The sequence below is a fragment of the Mirounga angustirostris genome, unplaced genomic scaffold (genome assembly GCF_029215605.1).
Source record: "Mirounga angustirostris isolate CCGP_5_RB_7025 unplaced genomic scaffold, mMirAng1.0.hap1 SCAF_5, whole genome shotgun sequence".
NCBI classification, from domain to species: domain Eukaryota; kingdom Metazoa; phylum Chordata; class Mammalia; order Carnivora; family Phocidae; genus Mirounga; species Mirounga angustirostris.
Window position 1 is genome coordinate 127537134 of NW_026991713.1, and position 26090 is coordinate 127563223.

The window sequence follows — 26090 nt, forward strand, 5'->3', positions numbered from 1 at the left end:
TTTAAATCAAACTTAAAACTTCCATTGTGCTTTTGATTGGGATTTTGCTAAACTTATTTTAGAAGGAAATGACATATTGGCAGTACTTGGTCTCTCCATCTTTGGATGGTCCTGCTCGATTACTGCAGAAGAGTATCCCATAGGGCAACTGTAGCCACAATTAAGGTCAGCTAGAGCTGTAATTAAGGTCAAAGCTCAGTATGCTCCAGGGGACAGGTACAACTATGATCCAGGAGGAAATAGCCCATACACTAAAGGACTTGCAAGACTCTGCCAATATATATTGACAGAATCTGGGCAGAACTAAAGTAGGCAGAGTTTAACACTAGTTCTGTCCAAATTTATTGATATTGATGCATTTACCAGAGAGTGTAGATTCAATGTACTGCTAGAGGTGGCTCTAAGAGTTTCCTTGGTTGGTTGACGAAAATTTAGATTCAGTGATAGCATACATTTAATGAGGTTGAGATGTCAGGGCTTCCATGGCATAATGTGGAGGAGGGAATCCAAAGGCTTAAGAAGTTAGGAATATTGAACTGAATGTTTTATGTGTGACCTGCACAGCCAGCTCCCAACCACATTCCACAAGATGGCCCAAAGACACTCCATTCACAAAAGCAGGGAGATATATATTAGTGGTTGCTCTCCTTTCTAGGCAAGGCATGACTGTAGAGGATGCCACCATTTAGTTGTGTTCCCTGATTGTAAAGGGGATGATGGGATTTTGAAGTAGTGGGGGACAAGCAGTGACATTTAACTGCCTAAGACAAGCCCATCTACTGTAAGGACAGGAGGGACATACTAGTAAATGTTTTGAATGTCGGAGATCTTTGGCAGTGGCTAGTTGGTCATGGTGTCCCTCAGAAGTAAATATATGGAGTCTACTAGAATATTGCTTGATCTTTATAACAGGAAAAACTGTAAGCCTCATAGCAGAAAGTTGCCACCGAGGAGAGTTGAGGCCTCTTACCCAGTTTCCAGACATAGGTAAATTCACAGAGACAGAGCCCTTTGATTGAAGGGTAGACCAGCTACCTTGAGGAAGGACTCTGCATCATTGCCACAAGTATACATTGTAATTATTCTTCTAGGACTTCTTTAAAAGGACCAGAGGCAATTTACTGGAATGACTGCCAATTGGAAAAAGGAAATACCAAGACGTTTTGGGGATTTTTAGACACCAGCTCTGAAACGATCTTAATCCCAGAGGGCCCCACCACCAAAGTAAAATTTTACAGTGTTCAGATTATAGATGAAGTGTAGCTCAAATCAGACCCATATTGGGCCAGTTTGGTTCAGAGACTCAGCTAATGGTTATTTTCCCTGTTTCTGGAGGTGTATATGGAATAGACATAGTTGGCAAGTGGCAGAGTCCCCCACATGTGCTCTCTGATCCATGGGTGACGGCCGCTAGGGTAGGAAGGGCTACGTGGAAGCCCCTAGGATTTCCATTCATACCGAGAAAGGAAGTCAGAAGTAATACTGCACCTCGGGGGTGAGGGGCGGGGATTGTAAAAACTAATACTGAGGCTGAAGGCATGAAAGAAGTGCAGGTAGTGGAAGCTCTGACAGTTGTTTTTTTCTTTTTTCTTTTTTTGTGATGCAAATGTCTGATTGAAGCTTTGATGGCTGAGGCATGCACTTCAAAGAGGCCTGCACTTCAAAGACAGCTATCTTGAATAAACACAGTGCAGCTACAGGACTAGATGAAGAGTCAAGCTGCCCCCAGGCTCCTTTCTTTTAGAGATCTCAGTTGATTTTGATAACTGAGCATTTGAGCTGCTGGTTTTTCTAGTTCCAGGCTGTAAACTTCTGGTCTTATGTTTTAAATTCACCAGTGAAGGAGTCTGCTAAACCCTAGGCATCCCACCCTCAACCCCAATAAAAGCAGAACTCCAGACCCCTGCTCTTTTTCTACCCGTGACCTTGCCGTGTGGCCTCAGGTGTTCTGTGTAATTTCCAGGACTTGTAAGTAATAAACTTTTTTTCGAAGTGTCCTGATGGTTATTGCTGAGGGCATCTTGCATTCATCATGAGAACCACAAGGGCTGGTCCAGACCCCAGCTGAGACCTACGCAAAACACGATGCTTATCACATCTCCCTCCCTGAGCTCATCAGTTTGGCCTGGGCAAAAGTCACATGGATCTTGAAGAAGGAGCAATGTCTACTGCAAACTAATGAGGTGGTAACTAAAATTTCAGATGCTGCCCCAGATATGGTATCTTTCCTGGAGCAAACTGACATGTTCCTTGGTGTTTGTTTTGCAGCTGCTGACCTGGTGTATGTCTTTTTCTCTATACCAATTTGTAAAGACCACCAGAAATAGTTTGGCTTTACTTGTCAGGGCTAACAGTACACTTTTCCAGTCTTGCCTCAGGCTAGGCCAATTCTGCTCTTTGCTACATTTATTCTGCAGAGATCCTGATTGTCTTGACATTCCGCAAAATATCATACTCTACCTCACTGATGACATTATGATGATTGGCCCTGATGTTCATAAAGTAGCAGATACCTGAGAGGCGTTCCTAATGGGAACTCGAAGGTGGGAGATAGATCCCACAAAAATCCAGCGGCCTGTGACCTCAGTGAAGTTTCTGGAAGTTTAAATGTCACTTTCCCAAGGGAAAGTAAAGTTGCTGTTCTTTGGACCACCTACAATGAAAAAAAAGGAAAAATGCTTGGTGAGCCTTTTTGTATTCGGGGAGCAATATATACAGTACACACAGCATTTGAATGTGCTACTTGGATCATCTACAGAATCAATGATAAGGCTACCAGTTTTAAGTAGAAACAAGGAAAAGAATGTCCTGCCACAAGTTCAGCCTGTAGTATAAGCCACGTATCACTTGGGGCTTTTTACCCATCAGGTCCAATGATACTTAAAGTGTCTGTGGCAAATGGGCATGCCATAAGGAGCCTCTGGGCAAGCACCGACAGGATAGTCACAGCACCAAGCTCTAGGATTTTGTAGCAAATCTATGCCTTGTGCTGGATATGACTATTTTCCTTTTGAAAAATAATGGTATGTATCATTCTGAGTCCAAGGGCCTGAGAAGCAGGGGACCTAATGGTGTAAATTCTGAGGGTAGGAGAAGATGAGATGAGATGTCCCAGCTAAAGGAGTGATGCAAGGAGAAAAAAGATGGAGTTGCAAATTCCTCCTTCCTCCACTTTTTGTTCTATTCAGGCCCTCAGTGGATTGGATGAGGCTGGCCCATATTGGGGAGGGCTGCCTACTTTGCTGAGTCCACTGATTCAAATGCTAATCTCATCTGGAAACATCTTCACAGACACACTCAGAAATAATGTTTAATCTGGGTGCCCTGTGGCCCATTTAAGTTGATACATAAAATTAACCATCACAGATTGCTAAGGACTTGAAAGAAATAGATTTGGAAAATGGGCGACAAGGATGTCTGGGGAAGAGGTCTGTGATGGACCTCTTGGAATGGTCAGATTATAAAGATGTTTGTGTCCCATCCACCCATTTGGTCCCCCCCAAATGAGGACCAAAGGCATTCACGAAGAGAAGCTCTCAGTAATTAGGTGGACAAATCATGTACTCTGTGGATATCATTCTCTCTTCCTAGCCACTCCAGTGCTTGCTCAATGGACCCATGAAAAGAGAGGCCATGGTGGTAGGATTAGAGGCTATGCATTGGTTTGACAGTGTGGATTTGCTCTTACCAAGGCTGACCTGGCAAACACCACTGCTGAGAGCCTACTGAGTTAGCAACAGAGGCCAATACTGATCCCCTAATATGGTCCCATTCACTGGGGGAACCAACCAGCCACCTGGTGGCAAGCTGATTACATTGGACCTCTTCCATCTTGGAGAGGACAGAGATTTGTCCTCATTGGAACTGGCACGTTCTGGACCTGGATACACCTTCCCTGCCCCACAATGCCTCCACCAGTAGCACTATCTATGGACTCATAGAACCCCTTACACCCCATCATGGTATCTCCCACAGCACTATTTCTGATCAGTGATTTCCATAGCATTGCTTCTTTTATAGCAAAGGGAATGCAGCAGTGGGCTCTTGGCCATGGAATTAACTGGTCTTCTCCTATACTCCATCAACTAGAAGCAACTGGACAAATTTTGAAAGCTCACTAATGTAATAGAATGGCTCACTGAACACTCTTTTGTGTCAGTTGAGAGTCATACCCTGAAAGGAATGGGTGCTATATTAAAGAATACCAGGGGGTGCCTGGGTGGCTCAGTCAGTTAAGTGTCTGCCTTTTGTTCAGGTCACGATCTCAGGGTCCTGGGATAGAGTCCTGTGTTGGGCTCCCTGCTCAGCAAGGAGTCTGCGTCTCCCTCTCACTCTCCCTCTGTGCTCTCTCTCTCTCTCAAATAAGTAAATAAAATCATTAAAAAAAAAAAAAGAATACCAGATGTGCTTTGAAACAGAATAATCCAGGATGCTGTTTCCCCACAGTCAGAACATATGGGTCTTGGAATCAAGGAGTGGAAGTGGCTCATTCACTTGTAAGCCCAATCATTCATTGATAGAATTTTTGCTTCCCACCCTGGCTACCTTGCACTCTGCTTGTATGGAATTCTTAGTCCCTGAAGAGAAGATGCTCACCAGAGGACACCCTCATGGCCCGAGGTAAATCACCCCAGTCGGTGCGGCACTCTGCCTGACCTGACAGAGGAGAAGAGAAGCATGACTGACGTTTCTGTGAAGAATCCAGGAGAATGGCAATCTCTCAAAGGTGCTCGTTTTTGGAAAATACATTCTGGGTAGGACTGGAAGAGTTTGGATTCTGTCAAGTTTATAAAAGAAGAGAGAAATCAGCCATGCATACATATTTTTTTAATTTGCTTGTCTGATTGGAAAGAAAAGTCAGGGTTTTATGATCTGTTGAGTGGACAAATCTTTCCTGGGCTTCTGAGATGCTTGAAGATGCAAATGAAAAGCTTGCTTACCATCTTGTCTGTTTAAGTTACAGCATAAGACTAACACAGAGCAGGGTTGCTGGTTAATACAAAATTAATGTTAGTCCAATGACATACTGCTTTAGTGATCCTTGGCGATTATGCTAAGGTTATTACTATGCATATATTCACTTCTAGATGAATGGTCCACTTGCACCTTTAAAACATTGCCTATTTTGTTCATATTCTCATGTTGTAGTTAAACGCACATACTCCAGAGTCTGATGCTGGGGTTTGAATCCCGGCTCAGTCACTTTCCAGCTCTGTGATCTTGGGTAGTCAATTAATCTCTCTGTGCCTAAGTTTCCTTATCTACAAAATGAGGATGATGGCGTATGTACTTAAGAGTGTTGTTTGAAGGATTAATTAAGGTAACACATTCAAAGTCCTTACAGTAGTGCTTGGCCCACAGTAAGCAATGAATACAAGCTAGCAATTGTTAATACAATTTGGCAATGCTTGCTCAAAGTCTGCTTGCCAGGAATACAAACCATTTTATATCCCCTCTCTCTGTGGCAAACCTGCAGAATGCCTATTAATATCTGTAATGGACCAAATTGTATCTCCTTCCCTCCCCCCCCCCCCACAAATTCACAAGTTGAATCCCTGACCCCCAATGAGACTGTATTTGGAGATGAAGACTTTAGGAAAGTAATTACTTCCTTAGGTCACATGGGTGGGCCTCTAATCTGATAGATTGGTGTCCTTATACAAGAAGGAAGAGACATCAGAGATCTCTCTCTCCATGCAGGAAAGGAAAGGCCATGTGAAGACACAGAGGGGAGGCAGCTGTCTACAAGCCTGGAAGAGAGCCCTCCCCAGAAACCAACCCTGATGACGTCTTGATTTTGGACTTCTGGCCTCTAGAACTGTAATAAGAGAAATGTCCGTTGTTTAAGCCACCTAATCTGTGTATTTTGTCATGGCAGCCCTAGCAGACTAAGACCATGACATGATAAAGTTTCCTAATTTACATGTTCAGTGAGAGACAAGTGAGCAGTGCTGACACATAGTGTCGGAGGTCATCCTTGAGCACCATTTACCCATCGTGTGAAAGTCTGGTATCTACCATGGGGCATGTGTGTATGTGTGGGGGGGTCATATACACTATCAGGACTACTGTTCACTTGATTCCTTCTAATGATAACTGTTGTTTTTTTTTTTTTTTCTGCAAAATTCATCAAAGCCCTAGGCTGACTACTAGATATGCAGGTATTAGTTATTATCTGTGAGAAGCCCTCGCTCTTACTTCTATCTGCTTTTAGGCTCATCACAGCGGACTTTGTAGGAATAAGAACTTGGTTGACTGAGTCACTGATCAGATTCTGGGCTAATGTGACTGCATGTCAGCTGGGGCCTCCCATACCCTCACCAGCTGGGCAGTGCTGGCTGGAGTACTGATCATTCCAGTTCTGGGGATGCCCAAAGGCCTCCCTTGGTTGTCCCCCTATTGCCTGAGGCTGCCCTTCTCACCGCTTCTTCCTCCGGAGTCCCTGTCCTGCAGGCGTGGGATCTGGACCACAGAGTTGCCTTTCAGACTACAGTCACAATGAGCACTCATGAATTAAATTGCCCTAACTGAAGATTTAGGGATCACAGAAAGAAGATTTGGGGGCCATAGGGAGGTGAGGCACAGCCTTGAAACTTCCTCTCCTGCTTCTTTATCCTCTTTTCTCCTTACCTTTCCTTCCAGAATTCCCTAAGAACTTTCCCTTCAGTGCATGGAAGGATTTAGCTGGGTTCCAAGACTCAGACTTGCAGAAACCCTAGTAAATAAGATGCTTATAGGACAAAGAGTCTTCCATTTTAATGCAGTTCTGCTTATACATTTATTATAAATATATATTACATGCAATATATATGACGTGCAGCACGGAATGCATGATTATATGTACAATGTAATACATATGTAAAAATATTATAAATATAGTTATAAATAAACATCCTCTTTTTTCTTCTTCTTACTACATTAGGAACACTTAACGGCAATCTGGGGATAAAAGCTGCTAAGCTGAGAGAGAAAGAGACTGTTGAGTCTGAGTCTCATCAGACTCACGCACTGACTTGTGAAAAGCTGGTTGGAATTTACTTCCTAATTTATTCCACAGGTGTAGGGTGTTCAGAATCTGGCAGTAGGAATTACATAAATCATGCAGCTTTAGGAAAATCAGGACAAAACGGCTTTTCAAATCTTTATTAAGGGTTTCCTAAGATTATCATGAAATAATAAGCAACATGAAAGAGAGTGAAAGAGAGAACTCTCCAAAAAAGTTTATTAGCCCACGCTGATTCACCTCTGCGAAGCAAAAGTCAGATTTGATTTCTACGCGTTTTGACCCTAAAAGAACTACACAGAAAACGTAAACGCGTCTACCGAGGAATCATGCAAAGCAACAACGCTCATTGTCAGGAGACCGCGGGTTTGGAACAGGCTTTCCGTCTGGAAAGCTTTAACCCAGCGCATCCGTGGGGCGCTGGAGGAGGGCTGGGCCGCCGCCCCCGGCAGCGAGCGACCTTCTCGCGCAGCCCCCGCGCTCCCCCCACCTCCGCGCCGGGGCCTGGGCGGTGGGGCGAGACGGACACGGCGCGCAGCGGCTGCCGAGCGCCCCTGGCCCGGGGCCCACCTCCGCCGCGGCCGCCCCCCCGCCCTGGCCCGCCGCCGCCCACGCCCCGTCGCGGGGGGCAGGCCCAGGAGGCGGGCGGCTGGCCCCTTTAAAGCGTCGCGGGCGAGGGCCGGGCGCCGAAAGCTCGGCGGCTGAGAGAGCGGCGCTCCGAGCCCAGCGCGCAGGGCTGCCCTTCGCCGGCCGGCGGGGCGGCGCTGTCGGCCCCGGGGCGGGCGCTCCGGGCTCGCCGACGCCTCTCGCTCCCGGCGGCCGCGCGCCACGCCGCTCCGTCCTGCTAGTCCCGGGAGTGCCCGCCATGCGCCCAGGCTAGTGCGCCCAGGGCGCAGCGCCGACCCCGGCCGCGCCGGCCGCCCGCTCCCGCCGCAGGCATGCTGCGCCCGCTGCTGCTCGCGGCGCTCTGCCTGGCCGGCCGGCTCGGGGCCGCCCGCGGCTGTCAGCTGCCCTCCGAGTGGAGACCCCTGAGCGAGGGCTGCCGCGCCGAGCTGGCCGAGATCATCGTGTACGCCAAGGTGCTGGCGCTGCACCAGGAGGTGCACGGCCTGTACAACTACCTGCCGTGGCAGTACGAGGCCAGCGACGCGGGGCTCTTCTACTCGGCCGAGATCGAGATGCTGTGCGACCAGGCGTGGGGCAGCATGCTCGAGGTGCCCGCGGGCTCCAGACTCAACCTCACTGGCCTGGGCTACTTCTCGTGTCACTCCCACACCGTGGTCCAGGACTACTCGTATTTCTTCTTCCTCAGGTGAGCGCCGCACGTCCCGCCCACTCCTTCTCCTGCAGCTATCCGCGTGACTTCCCGAGGGCCCCGTTATCCGGAGCCAGGTCAGGAACAACAGGGAATCCTGTCCGTACCATTTTGGAATACGCCTTGGGCTCCTTTCCTTACTCTCTATTCTCTCTGCTCCGTGGGACGTCTCGACAAAGGTCCTGGGGTGTATTTGGCTAAGGCTGTTAAAACACAGAACAACACCCCAAGACAGGGATGATTTCAGTGCTTAAAGCGTTGAAGAGTGTTTCAGGCAAAAGCCCCAAATAGTTTCCAAAAATCCATTTGACTCTTCTTTAAATTTATACTTTTAATTGGATTCCCTGGGAGTAGCTTGGGATGGTGAGGGGGGTAAACACCAGACTTTGAAGTCAGATTCTCGTTGGAATTCTGGCTCTGCTCTTCCTGTGATTTCTGAGCAAATTGTCTTTTGAAGAACCTCCGGATCCTCAGTTCCATAATGTGAGAAACCGGGTTATGCCGAACACCTGGTGCAGGTTAGCTGCAGAAGGAATAGTCACTCTTTTCCCCACCTGCTTAAATGCCAGGATAGGCATGGTGTGGAATGCCGCGCAGCTGTCCCTTTGTTTCACCCCCTTATCCACCACCAGCCGACCTCAGCGCTGGGCTTTTCAAAATAGCAAAGGTTTATGTGGGGGCCTGCTGGGGGGGGGGGCGGGGAAGACCTGGCTTGTAGTGCTTTGAAGAGTATAGGTGAAGCAGGCAGGAGGTTCTCTGACTGGAGACTCCTGGAATCCTGTCAAGTTCCATGAAAGTTGGCCTGCAGTCAATTCGCGTGTATAAGAATTCAGTCAATGGGTTTGAAGCAGGTGGAACCCTAAATGCATTGGCTGTCTCCCGTTGAATTAGAGTGATGTAGAGCAGCTGAGAGAAGCCTTGAACTAGAATGTAACCTACCTATCAAGCTAGTGAGTGAATTAATCCATAGTTGAGGCTGGTAATGGTTCCAGTCTTCCCAGTCCCTGAAGCGGCAACAAGGACTTTTGGAATGGCTAGGACCCCAGTCTGCGGATTCACTTTTAACCTCTTGAGATTTCACATCCCTCTGAGAAAGAAAACCGTGAGATCCACCGAGGGGCGTTCATAAGCTCATGGCAACACATGTTTCCCGTATTGAAGCCAGAACCTCTAAGTTTAGATTACATGGCGTGCTTTGTGTTGGCTTGAGTGGTTTAGTGAGATTAAGTTGTTTTTCTTTTCTTTCTTTTTAATTGCTGGGGAAGTATAGTTTCTAAATAAAGTCAGCAAGGAGTGAGCTAGTATCCTTGATACAGAGAAACTTAACTCAGATTTCTCATATTTCTCTTTAGGAAGGATACTGAGACCCCAGCTATAAAGCTATTAATCACTGAAACTTTATTTTCCAAAGAAAAAAGAGCTGGAGGACTTGAGCAGACGTTATTTTTTCCTGATTTTTATCATGAAAGAGCTTTGTCCAGTGGCTCTGTGGTGGTCAGCCAGCTCTTTAATCTTTCCCTCTGACATATTTACAAAAAGTTAGGGCAGAAATACAGAGTCAACTGGTAGTCTGACAGATTTCCATTTCACAGGGCTGTGTTGCCCTGAAGTTAACAACTGCATACAAATCATTCCTCCCCTGTTATTCTGGGACCCAGTGAGACAAGAACAGATTCTGGGCAGTGTCACAGGGGAAAGTGGTAGTGGAGGCTCCCTGGTGAACCCTACATCCCCTCTTTGTGCTGGAGGGTAACTTCGACCTCTTCTCTCTCTACATGATTTCTTTATCTTTCCAACAGGTGATTTATTCTTAGCTCTATAAAAATGTTAACATCTATATTGCACTCACTCTATGCCAGACACTTTATCTAATGCAGTCCTTCCACTACCAGCAAGAAAGTGCTATTCTCCTCCTCTTTTTACAGACTGGGATAGTGAAGCTTAGATAATCGAGGAAATTCATCTCTCTTTCGATAGAAGATCAGTAGCAATGGCAGGATTCAAACCTGGGTCCTTAGAACTGGCTTTCCTTTGATCAAGAAACAACACTCGGTGAGAAAGAAGGCCACTTGGGAGACCTACAAGTAGACAAACACATATGCATCCCCACCCCCTGCAGCCCTTCACCTAAACTCCCCTCTGGGAAAACCTTAAGGATAGACTCATGCAGTGTGAGGCAGAGAAACATTTAGAAATAGTAAGTCCTGTAATGAGAGCCATGTGAGACCTAGTTGCGTAATGGCAAGACCGTCAGTCTTTACAACTCTTGATTAAGGCTGCTATACCCTATGGCTGTCCAGTCTACAGTTCTGCTTTTTTTCTTTTTTTCCTATTAGGATGGATGAGAATTATAATCTCTTGCCTCACGGAGTCAATTTCCAAGATGCCATCTTTCCAGACACTCAAGAGAACAGAAGGATGTTTTCCAGCCTTTTCCAGTTTTCGAACTGTTCTCAAGGGCAGCAGTTGGCAACTTTTTCCAGTGACTGGGAGATCCAGGAAGACAATAGGGTAAGAACTAGCTGTTCCCTGGGTCACAGCAAAATAATAGACCAACTACATCTTGTCTGAATTCCGTGACCAAAGGAGTCCAGAGTGCTCTTCCAGAAGCCCAGACCAAAGAGTATTATCCCTCCTGTTACTCTGGCCGTTAAAAACAAAACAAAACAAAACAAACCCCAAAACACTGCTCATAAACTGGATTCCTGAGGCTTTACTCTGGGGTTCCTCATAAAGTGAGAGAACAGATGGAATGAAGGTTGGCACATGGCCTCAGTTTCCTTTTCTGTGAAATGGAAACCATCTACATCATAGGGTTGATACAATATGATTTAACTATGTAAAAAAAAAAAAATTAGAGCCTTTAACCTAGTGCCTGGCAGAGTAAGTACTCAGCACATGAGAGCTGTTAGGACTCTTATATCATTACTGTCATTGATTGCATAAGGCTCTAGGGACTCTTCTAAGGGAGAAGAAAAAGTCGTCAAAGAAATGGTTGTCCGAGCTAACACTTTCATGATTGTTAACTCTAGTTGTGAAGACCTAGAGGTACAGGGTGGCCAAAGTGGTTGTGGAATTGTAAGGGTTAAGATAATTTGGGGTCTGAAGATATAAAAGGGACCTGCCCATCTGGGACAGATGCCAGAGTTGGAGGCAGATTTTGAAGACTGTCCCTTTCCCAAACGGCATTGCCATACTGGAGCTGGGATGATGTAAGACTGGGTCAGTAGAGGAGGTGGCCCCAGTCCCAGTCTCCCATCCGAGATGTTTTTAGGACAGTGTGACAGACTGCTGGGAGCATTCTGATGTGGGGTTTGAGGTATCCCATGGGACAAGGACTATTTTTATGGGTTGATGAATTAATTTGCACATGGTAAGTGGCTCCCATGGGTCCCCAAGTCTAGAAGTGTAAAATGGTAGTCAGTGGAGTTTCTCTCCCACCTGTGATGCCCGCCCAACCCGGTTCCCACCTACTCTACAAACAAGTAGCTATTGTTCCTAGTTTCTTATAAATGTTGGAGTATTTCCATCCAACAAATAATTCAAACTTGTGTTATTTACTGTTGTCTTTGACACAAATGGTAGCCCACTATGCACACTTTGCTGTGCATTGCTTTTATTCACAAGTACATTCTGAAGATCTTTCTATATCAATGCAGATAAAGTTGCCTTAAAGGCTGCGTAGTGTGTTCCATTGTGTGCATGTGTCACAATATATTTGATCAGGTCCTCTGTTAATAGGTGGTTAGGTTGGTTTCCAGTACTTAGCTATTACAAAGAGTGCGGGCATGGAGGATATTATACATACCTCATTTTGTGGGACTGCAGAGTCCAATCTTTAGCCAATATTGTGTGTCTACTATAAAGAGCTACTGTGTTAGATGCTAGTTTTTCAATGTTGAGCAAAATACAAAGTGCCTGTTCTCCTGGAGTGTGTAGTACTAGTGTTGGTGATTGACAGAATCAAAAGACCCCATTAATGATTGCATACTTTTAAATGGAAACCTATGCTCTGAAAAAATCCAGGAATCTGGCCTAGACTTAAGGGTAAAGAAAGCCTTCTCTGTTGACTTGATACTGGAGCTAAGATCTGATGGATGAAGAGGCATCCTAGTTAATGTTGGGATCAAGGAGAGAGGAGTGCAGTCCAAAGGCCCTGTGGTGGCAGAGTTCATGGTGCCTTTGAGGGAATGAAAGAAAGCTACTTGTCTGGAGCAAAGGGAGTGAGTGAGAAGGATGGGACAAGAGCTGGAGGTGGGGCTAGATCTAGTGAGGATTTTGGCTTTGTCCTAACTGTAATGGGAAACCTTTTATATTGTGAAAGGAAGGGGCGATGGAGATCAAATTTACATTTTGAAAGACCAACTGGGTTGGAAGGAATCCAAATGATGTGGTGAGAACAGGTAGTAGTTATAAAAGCTACCAGGTAGTTGCTGGACTATGGTAGAGGCAGTAGGGATGGAGTAAAGTGGAAAAATTGGGAAGAGATTTAGAAAATAAGTAGGTGTTCCTGATGGTTTGGTTGCAAAGGAGGTGGAGGTAGGTCAAAGATAACTCCTGGGTTTCTGGCATGTGAATTGCATGCCAGGACAGACACGGAGAAATGTAATAGGAAAGGTTTGGCAGGGGAATTCATATGTCAGATACTGAACGTACAGAGTTGAGGTGTTTTTGAGCCATCTGAGCCATTTTGCGCCAAGTGAGATCTTGAATAGTGGTTGGATCTATCCGTTCAGAGCTTTGAGAAGAGCTCTAAGTGGCAGATAGACCTTGGGACTTAACAATAATTAGATGTCAGTTGAGGCTGGATGTGAATGAGATTTTCAAGGGAGAGCACATAGAGCAAAATATAGGCCCTAGGGTAGGACTGAGCCTTGTGGAATGCGAATACTGGCTGAGAAGGAACAGTCAGAGAGGTAGAAGAGTCAAGGAAAGCTAGAAGAGTCAAGGGTAACAGAGTGTTTCTAGAAGAATGAGTGATCATCAGAGTCAAAAGCTGTTGAGAAGTCAAGTAAAATGATGACTGAGGAGTATCCTCTCTTTGGTGACCTAAATGAGGACAGTTTCCATAATATGAGGGAGTAAGGTGGTGGGGCATGAGTGAGGGTAGACAACTCTTTGATGAAGTTTGCCTGTGGATGGTTTACTACATATAATAAGGCTGCAGGTGAAGTGTAGAATAGTTGAGGGGAGGGGTTTGTTGTGTTTAAAGATGGCAGCCTGTTCACACTACTTGGTCTCTCTTTTCCTACTCCTCAGACGCTGTCTATTCAAGTCGACTGAATGACCCAAGGGCAGGGATATCTGTTTTGTTTACTGTTGTATACTTGGTGCATTTTTTTATGGGTCTTACACATTTGTTAAATGAATCCTGTCTCTCATCCAGACAGATCTGATGTCTAAGGAAGCAGAAGCCTCTGTCTCTTTCTGCCTCATTTTCTACATTAAGATCGAAAATCCATATACAGTAAAAATCACTCTCTTGCATATGCTGTTATGAGTTTTAATAAATGCACATTACCGTATAATCACAACTACAACCACAGTGCGGAAAAGTACCATCACTGAAGAGAACCTCCCTTCTGCCCTCTTTTTGGTCAGACCCTACCCTCACCTGAACTCACGGGAACCACTGATATGTTCTCCAACACTAGTTGTGCATTTTCCAGACTGTCCTATGAATGGAATCTACAGTATGTTTTTTTTTTTTTAATTTTGGCTGCTTTTACTTAGCATAATACATTTAAAATTGTGTTGTTTATTAGTAGTTCACTTTGTTTTTAATTACTGAATATTCCATTGTAGGGATGTATTATGGTTTTATTTATCCAGTCATCAGTTGAGAGAGATTTAAGTTCACAAATTTAGACTACTAGACCTTCCATAAAGACACATGTACAGGTTTTTGTATGCACATAAATGTCAGCGTGTCTTCGGTAAATACCTAGGATGGGTTTGCTGGGTCATACAGTAAGTGTGTGTCTAACTTTGTAAGAAACTGCAAAACTGTTTATGAGAACAGCAAAGTTTTGTATTCGTATTAGCAATGTATGCAAGCTCTAGTTCTGCATCCTCATCAGTACTTGGTATGGTCAGAAAAAATAGACTTTCTAATAGGTGTGTGGTAGTATCTCACTGTGTGCGTGTGTTTGGTTGGTTCTTAGATTCCACATCTAAGCTCATATGGTAATCGTCTTACTCTGTCTAACTTATTTCACTTAGCATAGTGCTCTCAAGGTCCATCCTTCGTCCATTGTTGCAAATGGCAGGATCTCCTTTGTAAAGGCTAGATAATCTTTGTGCGTATATATACACCACAGTTTCTTTATCCCTTCATCTGTCAGTGGACATGTAGGTTGCTTCCCTGTCTTGGCTATTGTGAAAAATGTTGCACTGAACATGGGAGCGCAGATAAGTCTTCAAGGTACTGATTTCATCCAGTTTGGGTTTATATCCAGAAGTGGGATTGCTGGATCATTTGGTAGTTCTATTTTTAATTTTTAAAGGAACCTCCATACTGTCTTCCATAGCAGCTGTATCAGTTTACATTCCCACCAACAGTGTATGAGGGACCTACCTCCTCTCCACGTCCTTGCCAATACATGGTATCTTCTAGTTTTTGGATAATAGCTGTCTTAACACGTGCGAGGTGATACCTTATGGTGCTTTTGGTTTATATTTCCCTGATGATTAATGAAGCTGAGCATGATTTTGTGTGTGCTGGCCCTCTGTATGTCCCTGGAAAAGTGTCTAGTCAGGTCCTCTGCCCATTTTTAAAAAAAATTTAAACTCCATTTAGTTAACATATAGTGTATTATTAGTTTCAGGGGTAGAATTTAGTGATTCATCAGTTACATATAACACCCAGTGCTCATTACATCAAGTGCCCTCCTTAATGCCCATCATCCAATTACCCCTTCCCCCACCCACCTCCCTTCCAGTAACCCTCAGTTTGTTGCCTATAGTTAGGAGTCCCTTAGGATTTGCCTCCCTCTCTGTTTTTGTCTTATTTTATTTTTCCTTCCCTTCCTCTATGTTCATCTGTTTTGTCTTTTAAATTCCACATGAGTGAAATCACATGGTATTTGTCTTTCTTGGACTATTTTGCTTAGCATAATACCCTATAGTTCCATCCACGTCATTGCAAATGGCAAGATTTCATTCTTTTTGATGGCTGAGTAAAATTCCATTGTGTATATATATATATACCACATCTTTATCCATTCATCTGTTGATGGACATCTGGGCTCTTTCCGTATTTTGGCTATTATGAACATTGCTGCTATAAACATTGGGGTGCAGGTGCCCTTTCGGATCACCGTTTTTGTATCCTTTGGGTAAATACCTAGTAGTGCAATTGCTGGGTGGTAGGGTAGCTCTATTTTTAACTTTTGGAGGAACCTCCATACTATTTCCCAGAGTGGCTGCACCAGCTTGCACTCCCACCAACAGTGTAGGAAGGTTTTCCTTTCTCCACATCCTCACCACCATTTGTTGTTTCTTGAGTGGTTAATTTTAGCCATTCTGACTGGTGTGAGGTGGTATCTCATTGTAGTTCTGATTTGGATTTCCCTGATGCTGAGTGATATTGAGCATTTTTTTTCACGTGTCTATTAGCCATTTGTATGTCTTCCTTGGAGAAGTGTCTGTTCATGTCTTCTGCCCATTTCTTGACTGGATTTTTTTGGTCTTTTTGGGTGTTGAGTTTGGTAATTTTTTTTTTTTTTAAGATTTTATTTATTTGACAGAGAGAGACACAGTGAGAGAGGAAACACAAGGAGGGGGAGTGGGAGGGGGGAAGCATGTTTCCCGTGGAGCGGGGAGCCCGCTGCAGGGCTTGATCCCAGGACCCTGGGATCATGACCTGAGCCGAATGCAGATGCTTAACGACTGAGCCACCCAGGTGCCCTGAGTTTGGTAAGTTCTTTATTTTTGGATACTAGTCCTTTATCTAATATGTCCTTTGTGAATATCTTCTCCCATTCCATAGGTTTTCTTTTGGTTTTGTTGATTGTTTCCTTTGCTGTCCTCTGCTCATTTTTAAGTCCGATTATTTTTTGCTGTTATGTAAGTTCTTTGTATGGTTTGGATATTAACCCCTTATTGGATACACCCTTTGCAAATACCTTCTCTCATTTAGTAGGTTGCTTCTTCATTTTGTTGATGGTTTTCTTCACTGTGCAAAAGGCTTTAGTTCGATGCAGTCTCAATTTTTTATTTCTGCTTTTGTTGCTTTTGCCTGAGGAGCCTTACACAAAAATCTGCTCAGACCGATGCCCAAGAGTTTACTGCTTATGTTTTCTTTTAGGAGTTTTATAGTTTCAGGTCTTACATTTAGAGTTTTTAATCCATTTAGAATTTCTTTTTGTATGTAGTGTAAGAAAGTGGTCCAGTTTCATTTCTTCATGTAGCTGTTCACTTTTTCCAACACTGTTTATTGAAGAGACTGTCTTTTCTCTGTGGTATATTCTTGCTACCTCCTTTGTAGATGAATTTACCATATATGTGTGGGTTTATTTCTGGGCTGTCTATTCTGTTCCTTTGATCTGTGTGTCTGTTATTGTGCCAGTACCATACTGTTTTGATTACTACTGACTAGTAGTATAGCTTGAGATGTGGGAGGATGATCCCTCCAGCTTTGTTGTTCTTTATCAAGATGGCTTTGGCTATTCATGGTCTTTTGTGGTTCCATACAAATTTTAGGATTGTTCTATTTCTGTGAAAAAATGCTATTGGTATTTTGATAGGGATTACATTGAATGTGTAAATTGCTTTGGGTGGTATGGACATTTTAACAATACTAATTCTTTCAATCCGTGAGCATGGTATGTCTTTCCATTTGTGTCTTCAACTTATTTCACCAGTGCCTTATAATTTTCATAGTACAGATGTTTCACCTTCTTGGTTAAATTTATTCTTAGGCATTTTACTATTTTTTTTTTAAAGATTTTATTTATTTATTCACGAGAGACAGAGAGGCAGAGGGAGAAGCAGGCTTCCAAGGAGCAGGGAGCCTGATGTGGGACTTGATCCCAGGACCCTGAGATCATGACCTGAGCCGAAGGCAGACGCTTAACCATCTGAGCCACCCAGGCGCCCACATTTTACTATTTTTGATGCAATTGTAAATGGAATTGTTTTCTTAATTTCTCTTTCTGATAATTCATTATTGTGTAGAAATGCAACAGATGTCTGTATATTAATTTTGTAAATTAGGGTTTCCTATATTTAATGTCATATCATTTGCACATAGAGACAGTTTTACTTCTTCCATTCCAATTTGGATGCTGTTTCTTTCTTGTCTAATTTCTCTGGTTAGGACTTCCAGTACTATGTTGAACAAAAATGATGGGAGTGAACATAACCTTGTCTTGTTCCTAGTTGTAGGGGATACGTTTTTGCTTTACATTGTTGAGTATGATGTTACCTGTGGTTTTTCACACATGGTGTTTATTATGTTGAGGTATGTTCCTTCTGTACTCACTTTGTTGAGATTCTTTATCATAAATGGGTGTTTGATTTTTGTCAAGTGCTTTTTCTGCATCTGTCATGATAATCTGATTTTTATCCTTCATTTTGTTAATGTGCTGTATCGTGTTGGTTTCCCACTTGATTGTGGTGAATGATCCTTCTAATAAATTTTTGAATTGTGTTTGCTAATATTTGGTTGAGGATTTTTGCATCTCTGCTCATCCAGGAATATGGGCCTATAATTTTTTTGTAGTGTTTTTGGTTTCGCTAACAGAGTAATGCTGACCTTGTAGAATGAATTTGGAAACACTGCTTTAATTTGTGTGAATAGCTTAAGAAGGATAGGTATTAACTCTACTTTAAATGTTTAGTAAAATTCACCTGTGAAATTTTCTGCTCCTGGAGTTTTGGGAATTTTTGATTACTGATTCAGTTTCATTGCTAACAGTCTATTCAGATTTTACATTTCTTCCTGATTCAGTCTTGGAAGTTGATATGTTTTTAGGAATTTATCTGTTTCTTCTAGGTTTTCCAGTTTGTTGTATAGTTGGTAGTTGTTTCTTATCCCTTGTATTTCTGTGGTGTTAGTTGTAACTTCTCTTTCATTTCTGAGTGTGAGTCCTCTTTTTTTTTTTTTTCCCTTGATGAGTCGGTTAAAGGTTTATCAGTTTTATCTTTTCAAAAAACCCATTCTTAGATTGATCTTTTCTATTGTAATTTTAGTCTCTATATCATTTATTGCCCCTCTGATCTTTATTTCCTTCCATCTACTAACTTTGGGCTTTGTTCTTCTTTTTCTAGTTGCTGTAGGTGTACATTTAGATTGTTTGAGGTTTTTGTTTTGTTTTCTTTTGACCTAGGCCTCCTGCATCACTATAAACATCCCCCTTAGAGCTGCCTTTGCTATGTCTCAGATTTTTGAACACTGTGTTTCTATTTTCATTTGTATCAAGGTGTTTTTTGATTTCCTTTTTGATCTCTTCCCTGGGTTAATAACATGTTGTTTAGCCTTTATATGTTTGTATTTTTTCCAATTTTTTTTTTCTTGTAACTTCTAGTTTCTTTTGTGGTCAGAAAAGATGCTTGATATGAATTTAGTCCTCTTAAATTTGAGACTTGTTTTGTAGCCTAACTTGTGATCTATCCTGGAGAATGTTCCATGTGCACTTGAAGAGAATGTGTATTCTGCTGTTGGATGAAATGTTCCATATATGTTTGTTGAGCCCATCTGGTCTAACCTGTCCTTTAAAGCCACTATTTCCTTATTGATTTTCTGTCTGGATGATGTATCAATGCCATAAGTGGGGTGTTAAAGTCACACTCTTAATGTATTACTGTCAGTTTCTTTTATGTCTGTTCATATTTGCTTGATCATATTCATATGCTCCTATGTTAGTTGCATAGGTATTTATAATTGTTATGTCCTTTTGTTGGATTGGTTTCTTTATTGTTATGTAATGCCTTTCTTTGTCTCTTGTGACAGTCTTTGTTTCAAGTCTATTTTGCCTAGTAAGTATTGCTACCCCAGCTTTTTTTTTTCTTCCATTTGCATAGAATATCTTTTTCCAACCCTTGACTTTCAGTCTGTATGTGTCTTTAGGTCTGAAGTGAGTCTCTTGTAGGCAGCATATAGAGGGTCTTATTTTTTTTAATCTATCCTGTCACCCTATATCTTTTGATTGGAACATTTAGGCCATTTACATTTAAAGTAATCATTAAAAGTACTATGTACTTTTATTGTGTTGATTTATGGGTTTTTTTTTTTTGGTAGTACTTTATTTTTTTGAAGTATAACCTATCATGATATTTGTACGGTAACTCTATATACTTCTCAGTGCTCATCATGATAGGTGCACCCTTAATTCTCTTTATCTATTTCAACTAGTCCCTCACTCTCTTCTTCTTTAGGAGCAGTTTGTTCTATGTATTTAAGAGTCTGTTTTGGGGCACCTGGAATGGCTCAGTTGGTTAAGCGTCTGCCTTTGGTTCAGGTTGTGATCCCAGGGTCCTAGAATTGAGCCCCACATCAGGCTCCCTGCTCATCAGGGGTTGGGGTGGGATGAATGTCTGCCTCTCCCTCTCCCTCTGCCCCTCTCCCTGCTTGTTCGCTCTCTCTCTCTCTTGCTTGCTCACTTTCACTCTCTCTCAAATAAAATCTTTAAAAAACAGATTTTTTTTTTGTTTGCTTGTTTTCTTAAATTCCACAGATGAGTGAAATCATATGGTATTTGTTTTTCTCTGATTTCACTTAGCATCATACCTTCTAAATCCACCCATGTTGTTATAAATGGCAAGATCTTTTTATGGCTGAGTAATATCCCATTGTGTATATATACCCCACATCTTCTTTATCTGTTAACCTATGGATGGACACTTGCATTGCTTCTGTATCTTGACTATTAGAAATAGTGCTGCAGTAAACATAGGGGTGCATATATTTGAATTAGCATTTTTGTATTCCTTGGGTAAATACCTGGTAGTTGAATTACTGGATCATATGGTAATTCTATTTTTAATTTTTGAAGAACCCTTCATACTCTTTTCCACAGCAGGTGTATCAATTTGCAGTCCTGCTAACAGTGCACCAGGGTTCCTTTTTCTCCATATCCTTGCCAATATTTGTCATTTCTTGTCTTTTTTATTTTAACCATTCTGACAGGTATAAAATGATACCTTATTGTGGTTTTAATTTGCATTATGCTGATGATGAGTGATGTTGAACATCTTTTCATGTGTCTGTTGGCCATTTGTATGTCTTTCAAAAAAGTCTATTCAGATCCTTTGCCCATTTTTAAATTGGATTATTTGTTTTTCTTGGTGTTGAATTGTATAAGCTCTTTTATATATTTTGGATACTAACCCCTTATCAGATATGTCATTTGCAAATATCTACTTTAAGTAGGTTGCCATTTTGTTTTGTTGTTTCCTTTGCCGTGCAAAAGCTTTTTATGTTGATGTAGTCCCAATGGTTTAATTTTGCTTTTGTTCCCCTTGCCAGAGGTGATGTATCTAGAAAAATGTTTCTATGGTTAATGTTAGAGAAATTATTGCCTATATTTTCTTCTAGGAATTTTATGGTTTCAGGTTTCACATTTAGGTCTGTAATCCATTTTGAGTTTATTTTTGTATATAGTGTTTTTATAGTTCTTTTGCTTTCTTGTGCTTTGATGACTTTATTGTTATGCTTGGATTTCTTTCTCTTTGTTATTTGTGTGTCTATTAAAGGTTTTTGGTTTGTGGTCACCATGAGGTTTAGTTAAAACCTCCTATGCATAACAGTCTATTTTAAGTCGTCAGTTGCTTAGGGTCTAACACATTCTAAGAGCACTACATTAACAACCCCCAGCATTTTATGTAATTTATGCTATATATTACATTTTTATTTTGTGTATCCCTTAAATAATTACTGTAGATCTAGTTGATTTTGCTATTTGTCTTCTAATTTTCATAATAGCTTTATAAATAGTCAATACACTACTTTTATGTTTGTGTTTGTCAATGAGATTTTTCCTTTCCCAGTTTTCTTAAGTTTATTGATGGCCTTTTCTGCTTAAAGAAGTACTTTAACACTTCTTGTAAGGCCACTTCAGTGGTGATGAGCTCCTTTAACTTCGGCCTGTCTGGGAAACTTTCTCTTTCTCTTTCTCTTTCATTTCTGAATGATACATTTTGCCAGGTAGAGTACTCTTGATTATAGGTTTTTTCCTTTTAGCATGTAGATTATACTTTGGTGTACTCCCTCCAGACCTATAAAGTTTCGGCTGAAAAATCTGCTCATGGTCTTAGGGGTGTTCCTCTGTACATAACTAGTTGCTTTTTTTGTTGTTGCCTTTAAGATTTTCCTTTTATCTTTCACTCTTGTTTGGGGTTCTCTAATTCTTGGGCTTGGATGTCTGTTTCCTTCACCAGGTTAGGGAAGCTCTCAGCTATTATTTCTTCAAGCAAGTTTTCTGCCCCTTTCTCTTCTCTTTCTGGGAACTACATAATGAGAAAGATAATCTGCTTTGTTATCCCAGAGTTCCCTTAAATTATTCTCCTTTGTTTTCCTTTTTGCTATTCACCTTGGAGGATTTCCACTACCCTCTCTTCCAGATCACCGCTCAGTTCTTCTGTGTCCTTGAATATGTGGTTTATTCCTTCTAGTGGATTTTTCATTTCAGTTATTGTATCCTTTTTTTTTAAAATTTAAATTCAATTACCCAACATATAGTACATCATTCATTTTTGTTATAATGTTCAATGATTCATTAGTTGCATATAACATCCAGTGCTCATCACATCACGTTCCCTCCTTAATGCCCATCACCCAGTTACCCCATTCCCCCACCCACCTCCTTTTCCGCAACCCTCAGTTTGTTTCCTGGAGTCAAGAGTCTCATATGGTTTGTCTCCCTCTCTGATTTCTTCCCATTCAGTCTTCCCTCCCTTTCCCTATTGTCCTCTGCACTATTCCTTATGTTCCACATATGAGTAAAACCATATGATAATTGTCTTTCTCTGATTGACTTACTTCACTTAGTATAATATCCCCCAGTTGTATTCTTCAGCTTTTATTGTTTTTTAAGATTTTCTCTTTGTTGAAGTTCTCACTGTGTTCATCCATTCTTCTCCCAAGTTTGGTGAGCATCTTTATGGAAATTACTTTGAATTTCCTATCAGGTACACTGTTTATCTCCATTTCATTTAGTTCTTTTTCTGAGGTTTTGTTTTGTTCTTTCATTTGGAACATTCTCCTCTCTCTTCATTTTGCCTAGCTCTGTGTAATTAGGTAGATCAGGTAGACATTTCTTGGTCTTGAAGGAGTCCTGTGGAGCCCAGAAGTGCAGTCCAACTGGTCACCAGAACCAGATGTTTCAGGGGCATCCCCTGAGTAGGTACATGTTGTGGCTGGGCTGAGACATGTGGGCATGCTGGTAGGTGGAGCTGATGAGTGGAGTAGCTGGCCGAGGGTCCTACCTGTGGTTGCTGTCTGCACTGTTGCATAGGGCTTCATTCCCTACCCCTGGGCAGGAGCCACTTTGGTGGAGCACTGGTTCTAAGGCCATTAGCCAGGTGTGGGGGGACAGGAACCACTTTGTAGGGGTGCTGGTCCCATCTGAGACCACCTGCTGGGTGTGGCAGGGTAGGAACTGATTGGGGGGGTATGTCTGGCACAGCAGGAGCTCATGGGGGGTACTGGTTTTGGCTGAGGATGTGTGCTGGGTAGGAGCTGCTTTCATGGGGGGGGGCATTTTGCCAAGGCCACATGTCAGGTGTGGTGTGACAGGAGCCACATTAGACAAGTACCTGCTGGGGTGGGTGGGTGGGGCACGGCATGTTTGCAGTGGTAGGGCAGGGGTAGGGCAAATGGTGCTAGCAAGGTAGATGGGAAGTGTCAGAACTGTTTCGCATCCATGTCAGGCTAGCTAGGCAGAAGGAGAGCAAGAAAAATGGCACCTGCCAGCAATTACATTCCTGGATAAAATTCCTACAGATCCGTGCTCCTCTGGCACATGCCCTAGAATTGGTCAACTAATGTCCTTCATGTGTGGTCTAGGTGCTTATCAAACTGTTTACTCTGTGCTGGGTCTTGGAGCAAGTGAGTTTGTATATGGGCCCTTTAAGAGTGGAGTCTTGGTGTTCTATAGCCCTTTTGCTCTCCTGGAGTTAAGCTCCTCTGATTTTTTTTTTTTTTTTAAGATTTTATTTATTTATTTGACAGGGAGAGAGAGCACAATTTATTTGACAGGGAGTGGGAGAGGGAGAAGCAGGCTCCCCACTGAGCAGGGAGCCCGATGCAGTGCTTGATCCCAGGACTCTGGGATCATGACCTGAGCTGAAGGCAGATGCTTAACTGACTGAGCCACCCAGGTGCCCCCCGACCTTTTTTTTTTTTTTTCCTAAGCCAGGCATTATGGTGGCTCATCTTGATGCAGGTCCCTATGTGGGCTTTGAACCCCTCCCTTCTCATGGAGGACTTCAATCCCTGTGATATCCCTCCTGCTTGTGGGTTATCATGCTAGGGGTGTGGGTCCTGACTAGACTGTGTCTGCCATTCCTACCCTTTTCATTGCGGTCTTTATATCTTTGGTTGTGGAAGAGTTGTTCTGCTAGTATTTAGGTTATTCTTTGAGAGATTTGTCTATATGTAATTGCAGACTTAGTGTGTTGTTGAATGAGGTGAGCTCAGGATCCTTCTCTTCTGCTATCTTGATCCTAATCCCACATGCTGTGTTCTTAATGTCACAGTTTATGTTGATAAATATATTTATTAACAAAATTTAGTTTTAGTTTCTAATACTTCTGTTTTTTAGCTTTTATAGTAGTAGGAGTAATTTGCCTACCACTGTTACATTGCTGCAGTATTCTATTTTTGTCTATATATTTACAAAATATAAATATTTTGTACTTAAATATTCCTACTTAATCTCTTAGGTTTCTGTTAAATGTCTTTTATTTCAACTTGAATTCTCTTTAGCATTTTTTTTTTTTGTAAGGCACATGGTGAACTCTCTAAGCATTTGTTTGTCTTAGGAAGTCTTTATCTCCCTCTCATTTTTGAAGGTTATTCTTAGTTGGCTTTTTTTTTTTTTTCAGTACTTTGCATATATCACCCCACTCATTTTTCGCCTGCAAGTTTTCTGAAAAATCCTCTGATAGTCTTTTTGGGGAGGGGGTGTCACAAGTCCCCTTTCTCTTGCTGCTTTGAAAATTCTACCTTTATGTTCTGACAGTTTGATAATAATGTGTCTTGGTATGGGCCTCTTGAGGTTTATCTTATCGGTGTTCTTTAGGTGTCCTGGATCTGGATGTCTGTTTGTTTCCCCAGGTTTGGGAAATTCTCAGCCATTATTTCTTGGAGTAAGCTTTCTGCCCCTTTCTCTCCCTCTCGTCCTTTTGGGACTCCCATAATGTATATCAGTTGGTCTTCTTGATGGTCTCTTAAGCTATCTTTGCTCTTTTTCATTTTTTCTTTTTGTTCCTTTGATTAGATGATTTCCGCTGACCTGTATTCAAGCTTACCAATCCTTTCTGGCACTTGTTATGGTATGCTATTGAGCTGCTTTATTGAAATTTTCAGTTCAGTTATTCTTTAGCTCTAGGATTCCTGTTTGGTACTTTTACATGTTTAAGATTGCAGCATACAGACCTTGTACATATGTTGTTAGATTTATACCTCATTATTTCCTTTTCTGGTGTTACGATCGATGGTATTCCTTTTAATGTTCTTATTTTTAATAGTCTGTTGCTTGTCTATGGAAATACAATGGTATATTTTTCATAGTAACCTTGTAACCCACAGTCTTGGTAATCTCACTTATTCTAAAAGCTTTTTATAGATTGCATTTTCTATGTAAATGATCATTTTGTCAATGAATAGAGTTTTATTTCTTTCAAGTCTATGTGTGTTTTGTTCTTACTGCATTGGCTAGGACTTACCATATGATCTGCCTAGTAGTGGTGAGAATGGACTGCCTATTTTAAGTACGCTAGCTATAGTTTTTTTGAAGATAACTTTTATCGGGTTAAGGATGTTCGCTTTTATTTCTAGTTAGCTAAGAATTTTAACCATGAGTTGAAGTTGAATTTTGTTTAATGCTCTTCTTGGATCCGAGACGATCATGAGATTTTTCTTTAGTTTGTTAATAAAGTGAAACTACATTGATACTCAAACACTGAACCACACTTACATTCTCAGGATAAGCCTTACTATTTATATATTGATGGACTTTGCTAATATTTTGAGGATTTTTTAATACCTTGTTCATGAGGAATATTTGTAATTTTCTTGTAATCAAAAAAGGGTATCAGAGTAATAATTTCACAAAATGAGTTTTGTTCCCTCTTCTTGGATGAGATTTTGTTAAGATTTTTTGGATGAGATTGTGTAGAATTGGTATTTGTTGTTGTTGTTGTTGTTAAATATTTGTGTATTACCTTACTAGGGATACCATAACAAAAAACCATACAATTGGTGGTTTAAACAATTTTTTTTCTCTCAGTCTGGAGGCGAGAAGTCAAGATCAAGGTGCTAGGAGAGTTGGGTTTCTCTGAAGCCTCCCTTCTTGGCTTGCAGATGGCTGCCCTCTTGCTGTCTCTTCACATGTTATGCCTTTGTGTGTGAGCATCCCTAGTGTCTCTCCAGGCATCCTCATCTCCTCTACTTACAAAGGTACTAGTCATGTGAGATTGGGGCACACCTAAATGGCCTTGTTTTAACTTAATGACTTCTTTAAAGGCCTTGTCTCCAAATAGTCACATTCTGAGGTAGTGGGGGCGGGGGGGTCAGAGCTTCAAATTATGAATTTTGGAGGGACACAA

At 42.0% G+C, this 26090-nt stretch overlaps 1 protein-coding gene across 1 annotated transcript in view; it reads left to right on the top strand.

Annotated features, from left to right (window-relative positions):
• The first annotated feature begins 7700 nt into the window (after nucleotides 1–7700).
• CCDC3 (coiled-coil domain containing 3) overlaps nucleotides 7701–26090 on the top strand; it is a 124342-nt gene continuing 105952 nt past the window's right edge. Inside the window, exons 1-2 of the mRNA XM_045874420.3 lie at nucleotides 7701–8315; nucleotides 10655–10829. Coding sequence (XP_045730376.1) covers nucleotides 7942–8315; nucleotides 10655–10829 — 549 coding nt within the window. The 5' untranslated portion in view covers nucleotides 7701–7941. The remainder of the gene's footprint in view (nucleotides 8316–10654; nucleotides 10830–26090) is intronic.